General features: G+C 47.3%; 1 protein-coding gene across 1 annotated transcript; it reads left to right on the top strand.

Moving 5' to 3' along the window:
- The first annotated feature begins 173 nt into the window (after positions 1–173).
- On the top strand, positions 174–1,501 carry POLE3 (DNA polymerase epsilon 3, accessory subunit). Its single transcript, XM_049785004.1, has 4 exons — positions 174–312; positions 400–485; positions 726–844; positions 1,049–1,501. The coding sequence occupies exons 1-4, from the start codon at positions 247–249 to the stop codon at positions 1,216–1,218; spliced, it is 441 nt and encodes a 146-aa protein (XP_049640961.1). The 5' UTR covers positions 174–246; the 3' UTR covers positions 1,219–1,501.
- The last annotated feature ends 7,107 nt before the right edge of the window (positions 1,502–8,608 follow it).

Below are 8,608 nucleotides of genomic sequence, written 5' to 3'. Positions count from 1 at the left end.
CCAAATGCAGACTTTGGATAAGCCAAAATCTTCTATCACGGTAGCGTGGAAGGTCAGAAAGCCCTAGCGAACGGAGACGGCGAAAAGGCCAGTCTGCGAAAGGAGGGAGGCGGCGCGCGGAGCATTGTGGGAAACAGGAAGCGTGCGGGACGGAAGCCCGTCTGGGTCAAACGGCGGCGACGCGGGAAGTCCGGAGCCCGGAGCGGAGCAGCCCGGGAGGAGGCTTGAGGCCCAGGCGCGGCGGCGATGGCGGAGAGGCCCGAGGACTTGAACCTCCCCAACGCCGTCATCACCAGGATCATCAAGGAGGCGGTGAGGAGCCGCGATTGCGGGCGGGCTGGAGGGAAGCTGGCGGGGCTGCCGGGATGCCGGGTTGGGCTCACTCGGCTCTCCTCGCAGCTCCCCGACGGCGTCAACATCTCCAAGGAGGCCCGCAGCGCCATCTCCCGCGCCGCCAGCGTCTTCGTGCTGTACGCCACGTCCTGGTGAGGCTGGGCCCGAGCCGGGAGGGAGGCTCATGGGCTCCCCGCGTGTTGGGGCGTCTCGGAGTCGGCTGGGGCTAGTTGTGGGGGAGCCTTAGTCCCCAACGGTCGGCCCCCCACCCCTTCTCCAGCTCCTGCGGGTCTGCTCGTCCCCACCTCTAGAAGCAACTTACTTGGAGGGGGACCCCCGTGCAACTGAGTGTGTTCCCACCTGGTGACCCTCAGAGCTGTCTCTGCTTTCAGCGCCAACAACTTCGCGATGAAGGGGAAACGCAAGACACTGAATGCCAGCGACGTCCTTTCGGCCATGGAGGAGATGGAGTTTCAGCGGTTCATCGCACCGCTCAAGGAAGCCCTGGAAGGTACTGACGTTCTCCCGCTGCTGCCCCTGCCTTGCTCCTGGCAGCGACCCCGAACCAGGTCTATCGGCCTCACATCCCACCCACCTGGCTTCTCCTCTTTGCTCCAGGGTGCTGGGCTGCTGCTTGTCCCCTTGGGGGCCTTAGCATGCTGTTGGGTTTGATTCTGGGACACAGGCCCTCCTGGTCACACCCCTTATCTTCTAGCCTACAGGAGAGAGCAGAAGGGCAAGAAGGAAGCCTCTGAGCAGAAGAAGAAGGACAAGGACAAAAAAACTGATTCAGAAGAGCAGGACAAGAGCCGGGAGGAAGACGAAGATGAGGAGGAGCGGTTAGAGGAAGAGGAACAGAATGAGGAGGAGGAATTGGACAACTGACCAGGGTGTTCCCCCACCAACCTTGCACCTGGGGAGGTTTTAGAGCATAGAACCCATGGGTGAGACTTCGGAGCTGGCCAGAGGAACCAGAGAAAATGGAAATTCAAATGCTGTTTATACTGAATCGTGTCCAGACCAGTGCCTCTAAGTATAGAATTCTGTTTGGTTTTGTGCGTCTGAAGGACATACTGGCAACAGGGATTCTGAGTAACTCATTTTGAGTAGCCAATTTGAATCTTCCTGGTTTACTTGTATATAGAACTAGGCAGTTTCTGACCCATAAGGACTTTCTTTACACACACATGCTCGTGTGACCCCTAAGATAAATTTCTGTGCTGCTCACAGGGTACTAGAAGCAGACCAGCCTCCGAGCCTCTTCTAATGTCTGTAATACTGTACAGTATTTAGCAATGCCAACCATCTCAAATGGTTAGGATAGTTGAGTTTCAGAAAACTACCAAAAGGCTGTTGGAGAAGAATGAAAGCTGCTGCTGGAATAGTTCTTCACTTGATGTTAATATTCTGTGTCTCTTCAAACCCACTGGCTGGAGCTTCGCCTCATTTCCTGTGGGCATTGGGACTGCCAGAGTGGCTGTACAGCTCGGCAGTGTAGAGGAAGTTCGTCAGGCAGGAGTGCCAGTGGTTTACTTTTTACAGAGCATAATTTTACTGCTCTAAAAAACATTGGTATCTGTAGTAATGTGGAAAGTATAAAAGTCTAGGTTTTCTCTCAGACTTGTAACTGTTTTTTCACTCTTCAGACATGTCCCACTTCCTCTAAGCACAACTCTCTGTCTCTTTCCCCTCTCTCCTCTCTCTCTCCTCTCTCTCTCTCTTCTCTCTCCTCTCTCTCTTCTCTCTCTCTTCTCTCTCTCATCCTCCTCTGTTCTCTCCCCCCTTATCTTTCTGCTGCTTATACTTTCTCTGCCTCCTATCTATTTAGGAACTTTGGTAACCTGCTTATAATCCAAAGTGTAAATTCCTCTAATTCCTTAGTTCTAATCACATGTCTTAGAAATGTTTTGGGAAGCCAGAAAGATTCTCAAAGGGCTGGGGATCTGCTGGGTTTGGCCCCCAAAATACAACTGATTTTATAAGACTTCTCTGAATCTTAAAGGAAATCTGATGGTGCTCAGGAATCTAATATCCGTGATAGCTAATATCCATCATCCTTTGATGCCCCCCTTCAAAATCCTTCCTCTCTAGCTGCTTCAAAAGTACCTCTGTTGCCTTTTTTAGGTCTTTCTTTTTCCATTTTGGTGCTCCAAGCACTTCTATTTGTTTCTAATCTGTAGACTAGAGGTTGTTTGACAGGCTATGAAGTAACAGTTTGACATTATTAATTTGTTCATTGAATTCAGTAAAATGTTTGATAAATTAAGACTATTGGGGAAAAAATCTAATGCTTTGTATAAATAAAGAACATTCTTGTTAAAAGTGATGACTCTTGGGGCCGGGTAGGTGGCGCTGGAGGTAAGGTGTCTGCCTTGCAAGCGCTAGCCAAGGAAGGACCGCGGTTCGATCCCCCGGCGTCCCATATGGTCCCCCCAAGCCAGGGGCGATTTCTGAGCACATAGCCAGGAGTAACCCCTGAGCGTCAAACGGGTGTGGCCCAAAAACCAAAAAAAAAAAAAAAAAAAAAAAAAAAAAGTGATGACTCTTGTTTTATCTCCCATACTTATATCCAGGCTTTTGGAGAGGACTCAGATGATACTCTCTGGTTTTGGAAATATGGGTTCTGGGTCACTTTGGATCACTTGTCTTGCTGCTTGTTTACAATCAAAGCCACTGCTCTTCCAAAACCAGAGCTTTTTCTATGGCTCTACCCCGAACATCACATACTAAATGCTCTACAACTTAGATATTTATTGAGTCCCTGCTATAGGACCTATTTTTAAATGCAATTATATATAACAATAGAGAACCCAGCAGCCAGTAGTACTCCAAATCACAAACATCCTTAACCCTTTAGCTAAACTCTCAAGTCCCATCAGCATTCCTGTATCTTGCTTTGAACTCTTCTTCCTGCCTCAGCTCTGCTTATGTTAGTTCTTATATACAGCCTGCCAAGTGGATCTTCTTAGAACATGGTTTAGTCCCTCCTCCCTTCCTGATTTAAATAAAACTCCATACTTAAACTTTAATCAAAGCTTGCTTCAGTAAGAACTGCCTTAAAGCTAATCTAAAATTTTCACTTGATTGATTGATCAAAAATGAATCCTAAGCATTAGGGAGATAAAATCCAGAGACCTGGGTCACATGAGGAGGCCTGGATTGAATGAATCCCTTTAACTGATTTTATTTCTATTCTTAATTTGGGGACACAACTGGCAGTGTTTTAGAGCTACTACTGCTGGCTCTACTCGAGGTCAGTTGGTGAGCCTTATACATGCAAAGCAGCTCAGCCACTGAGTCCATAAAATCCAGTTCTTAACCAAGTGTTGTCAAGCATGGTCCCTGAGAGTGGATACTAAGACTTTCAACTACAAAATTGAAGACTTGGGAGGCACCTTTTGAGGACACTCATCAGTTTTCCCCAAGTATATGTCCTATTTCTCCTATAGTGATTTTTTGTTTTTGGGTTTTGGGCCACACCCAGTGATGCTCAGGGGTTACTCCTGGCTATACGCTCAGAAATTGCTCCTGGCTTGGGGGACCATATGGGATGCCAGTGGATCGAACTGCGGTCCATCCTAGGTTAGTGTGTGCAAGGCAGATGCCCTACAGCTTGCGCCACTGCTCTGGCCTTTATTTTATTTTTTAATTTAGTCACCATGAAATTACAAAAGTTATTTAATTGGGTTTTGGCCATATAGTATTTTCAACTCCAATACCTTCACCAGTGCTTTATAGTGCTATTTTGATTAAGCTTTTTTACTAGGCTAAGTTGTGGCTCATTAAAAACAAAAAACAGGGGCCGGGCGGTGGCGCTGAAGGTAAGGTGCCTGCCTTGCCTGGGCTAGCCTTGGATGGACTGCGATTAGATCCCCCGGTGTCCCATATGGTCCCCCAAGCCAGGAGCAACTTCTGAGCACATAGCCAGGAGTAACCCCTGAGCTTTACCGGGTGTGGCCCAAAACCCCCCCCCCCCAAAAAAAAAAAAAAACAGTCCTGGGTTGCTTACATTGCATGCAGCTGACCTGTTCAATCTCTAGCATCCTATATAGTCCACCAAGCACTGCCAATAATTCTTTTTTTTTTTTTTTTTTTTTTGGTTTTTGGGCCACACCCTGTGACGCTCAGGGGTTACTCCTGGCTATGCGCTCAGAAGTTGCTCCTGGCTTCTTAGGGGACCATATGGGACGCCGGGGGATCGAACCGTGGTCCATCCTAGGCTAGCGCAGGCAAGGCAGGCACCTTACCTCCAGCGCCACCGCCCGGCCCCAAAAAAAATTTTTTTTTTTTTTGGTCACACCTGGCAGCACTCAGGGATTACTCCTGACTCTATGCTCAGAAATTGCTCCTGGCCTGCTCGGGGGATCATATGGAATGCTGGGACTCGAACCACCAACCTTCTGCATGAAAGGCAAATGCCTTACCTCCATGCTATCTCTGCGGCCCTCCAATAATTCTTGAGTGCAGAGCCAATAGTAACTCAGGTGTAGCCCAAAAAGAAAAAATTCCAATCTTCTATGAAGTGAGAGAGTACGGGATTAAGATACTTGTCTTTCATGTGACCCCATTTTGGTGGCCAGTACCCCAGGTACCATCAGGAGTGATTCATGAGCACAGCTCAGTGGGCCCCTTTCCATTAAAAAAATTTTTTTAGGGGCCGGGAAAGTGGCGCTACAGGTTAGGTGTCTGCCTTGCAAGCGGATGGACCGCAGTTCGATCCCCCGGTGTCCCATATGGTCCCCCCAAGCCAGGGGTGATTTCTGAGTGCATAGCCAGGAGTAACCCCTGAGCTTCAAATGGGTGTGGCCCAAAAACCAAAAAAAAAAAATTTTTTTTTTAAATATAGCCTTTCATGATGCATGTCTGATCTGGATTTGAAAGGGATGAGGTACCATTTAGTTTATGCAAAATTACTTTTGCAACTTAATTTTTTTACCAATGGGGAATAGACAACTTGTTTGGTTTGGTTTGGTTTGGTTTGGTTTGGTTTGGTTTGGTTTTTGGGCCACACCCGATGTTGCTCAGGGTTACTCCTGGCTGTCTGCTCAGAAATAGCTCCTGGCAGGCATGGGGGACCATATGGGACACCAGGATTCGAACCAACCACCTTTGGTCCTGGATCGGCTGCTTGCAAGGCAAACGCCGCTGTGCTATCTCTCCGGGCCCGGACAACTTGTTTTGGAACCTAGAGAAATTATGCAAGAGGTAAGGTGCTTCCTTCCAGGCAGCCAACTCCTTTTTAGTCACCAGCACTATATATGGTACCTAAACATTGTCAGGGATCACTCCTGAAACCAGGTCAAGAAAGGGTCACTCCTGAAACCAGGTTGAGAAATAGCCCTTGAATACTGTGATTCAAATCTTTCCCCCCAAAATAAGTAACTTGGTCAAGATCTTCCCACTAATTGTATATAATCATGGTTGAATGTCAAACTAATAAATTGTTATTTAAATGCCAGGCTAATTATTTCACCAATGTTTCCACTTTATATTTTTTTCATTCCAAGATCCAATACAGAATGCCACATTACTTTGGTGAATCATTTTTCTTTAATTTACATGAAACTGGTAAATTCAGTTCTATTTGGCATATTCTTTTTTGTTTTGGGGGCCACACAAAAAAGGGGCTCAGGTTACTCCTGGAAGGATCAGGGGACCATATGGGATACCAGGGATCAAACTCGGGTCCCTCCTGGGAAGGCCGAGTGCAAAGCAAATGCTCTACCGATGTGCTATCACTCTGGCCCCCACAAATCTCTAAACTTTTCACAGCTTTTGGCACAATTGTCATGTACCTACCTAAGAGACATTCATAATATTTTGTATGTAGGGAATGTGTGTATGTTTTACTATGTTCAATTTTCTATACTTAACTGTGCATTCATTCTGGTTTTTTTTTTTTTTTTTTTGGTGGTGAGGGGGGGAACAACACCAAACAAATCTGAGGGTTATTCCTGGCTCTACACTCAGGAATCACTCCTAACAGTGCTCAGGGGACTTATGGGATTCTGAGAATTGCACCTGGGTTAGCTTCGTGCAAGGCAAATACCCTGCCCACTGTACCAGCCTCATTTAAAAATCTCTCATCCTGGGGGCCGGAGAGATAGCATGGGGGTAAGGTGTTTGCCTTGCATGCAGGACAGTGGTTCAAATCCCGGCATCCCATATGGTCCCCTAAGCCTGCCAGGAGAGATTTCTGAGTGTGGAGCCAGGAGTAATCCCTGAGTGCTGCCGGGTGTGACCCAAAAACCAAAACAAAACAAAACAAAAAACAAAGGTCTGGAGACAACACCGAAGTGGGGCAGTTTTCTTGCACTTGGACAACCCAGGTTCCCTGAGCACCACCAAGGTTAATGAATGAGTACAAAGTCAGGATTAACCCCTGAGCATCACTGACTGTGGCCCCCAAACAAACAAAAAATAGTAAGGGAAAAAAGAAATCGTACCAGGGATAAGATACCTTGCAGGTGGCAGACCCAGGATTTGTCCTGAGCACCGCCAGAGGGCACTTCTGGCTCAAATTTCCCACCCCCACAAATGAGGAGTGTAAAATGCATACTATTGACTTGGCCCACTCCTTTTCCTTTCTTTTTTTTTTTTTTTTTCCTTTTTTTTTTTTTTTTTTTTTTGATTTTTTTGGGCCACACCCGGTGATGCTCAGGGTTACTCCTGGCTATGCGCTCAGAAGTCGCTCCTGGCTTGGGGGACCATATGGGACACCGGGGGATCGAACCGCGGTCCATCCAAGGCTAGTGCAGGCAAGGCAGGCACCTTACCTCTAGCGCCACCGCCCAGCCCCCTTTCTGTTGTTTTAATGACTGAGGACTGCATATTTGGTTCCCATGTTGGAACACTAAGCTGGGGTGCCTACACACATATCCAACTTTTCAGGGGTTACACACCTGATTATGGGCCCTCACACACTAGTTGCATGGTCAGGAAACCCAATAGACATTACAGCTAGGATTGCACCCTGCACATGGCATTCACATGACTAGCCCTAGCCCCAGACCCAGACCCTTAATTTTGTAGGCTTTGCTCACACAGCCAGGTTCACAGTTTACAACTGACCCACATCTCTGAACCTTAGCCTGCCTTTGTTGTCTGCTAGATTGAGGTTTGAGTTTTTGGACCATATCCAGCAGTGCTTGGTAGCTGTCCTGGTTCTGCTCTCAGGGATTTTGTTGCTTCTATAGTCCCCAGGGAACCAAGCTGTGCCATGGATAGAACCCAGACCCCTGCATACAAAGTATCCGTGCCAGCATATTGAGCTATCTATCCAGTCTTCCTTGTCTTTTTAGGATCAAGGGTGGAAGAAGTTGGGGAAAGGGAGCTGGGAGGCCACACCCTAAGGCTTTACACCTTACTCTGTGCCAGGGATCATGACGATCAGGGTCAGCCCAGTGCAAGGCATGGCTTTAATCCGGTATTTTCTATAGTTCTTTCCCAGTCTTTTTAAACAAAACACATGACTTCCTTTATACTCTCTTCCTTATTTGAACATTGATCAGAACTCTCCTAGCTGGGAACTAAGTGTTGTTGGTTTGTCCCTAGTATTAAGACTCTGCCATTTTTTTTGTTTTGTTTTGTTTTGTTTTTGGGTCACACCTGGCAGTGCTCAGGGGTTATTCCTGGCTCTACGCTCAGAAATCGCTCCTGGCAGGCACGGGGATCCATATGGGATGCCAGAATTCTAATCACTGTCCTTCTGCATGCAAGGCAAACGCCTTACCTCCATGCTATCTCTCCAGCCCCGACTCTGCCATTTTTAAATTGAAATTTAAAGAAGTTGGGGTCGGCGAGGTGGCGCTAAAGGTAAGGTGTCTGCCTTGCAAGCGCTAGCCAAGGAAGGACCGTGGTTCGATCCCCCGGCGTCCCATATGGTCCCCCCAAGCCAGGGGCAATTTCTGAGCGCTTAGCTAGGAGTAACCTCTGAGCATCAAACAGGTGTGGCCTGAAAAACCAAAAAAAAAAATTTTTTTTAAAGAAGTTATAAAAACAGGTTTGGGGCACAGATTTGGAGTAACATAAGCACTTGGCCTGTCTTACATTTCTAACTCAACTTCCTGATAATCCCTCAGCAAGGGTGTTGAATTTCGTAATTCCCCCATCTCAACCTACCAGTTCGCACAAAGACTCATAGGATTCAATGGATCCATCCTGTGCTGCCACAAGTTCTGAGATACTAAGATGCTCAGGGGATACTCCTGGGTAATTAATTACTCCTGGGGGTAGTAGAACCCTGGGTCAGAAAGGCAAAACTCCCTCTCCAATA

This window comes from Suncus etruscus, chromosome 1, assembly GCF_024139225.1.
Source record: "Suncus etruscus isolate mSunEtr1 chromosome 1, mSunEtr1.pri.cur, whole genome shotgun sequence".
Lineage (NCBI taxonomy): Eukaryota > Metazoa > Chordata > Mammalia > Eulipotyphla > Soricidae > Suncus > Suncus etruscus.
This window is presented reverse-complemented; position numbering and strand designations above follow the sequence as displayed.

Bases quoted from the DNA above. Each gene is read 5' to 3' on its own strand.
- POLE3 (XM_049785004.1), top strand. From the start codon at position 247: ATGGCGGAGAGGCCCGAGGACTTGAACCTCCCCAACGCCGTCATCACC. The intron at 313-399 runs GTGAGGAGCCGC...CTCTCCTCGCAG, and splicing joins CCAGGATCATCAAGGAGGCG to CTCCCCGACGGCGTCAACAT. The intron at 845-1,048 runs GTACTGACGTTC...CTTATCTTCTAG, and splicing joins GCTCAAGGAAGCCCTGGAAG to CCTACAGGAGAGAGCAGAAG.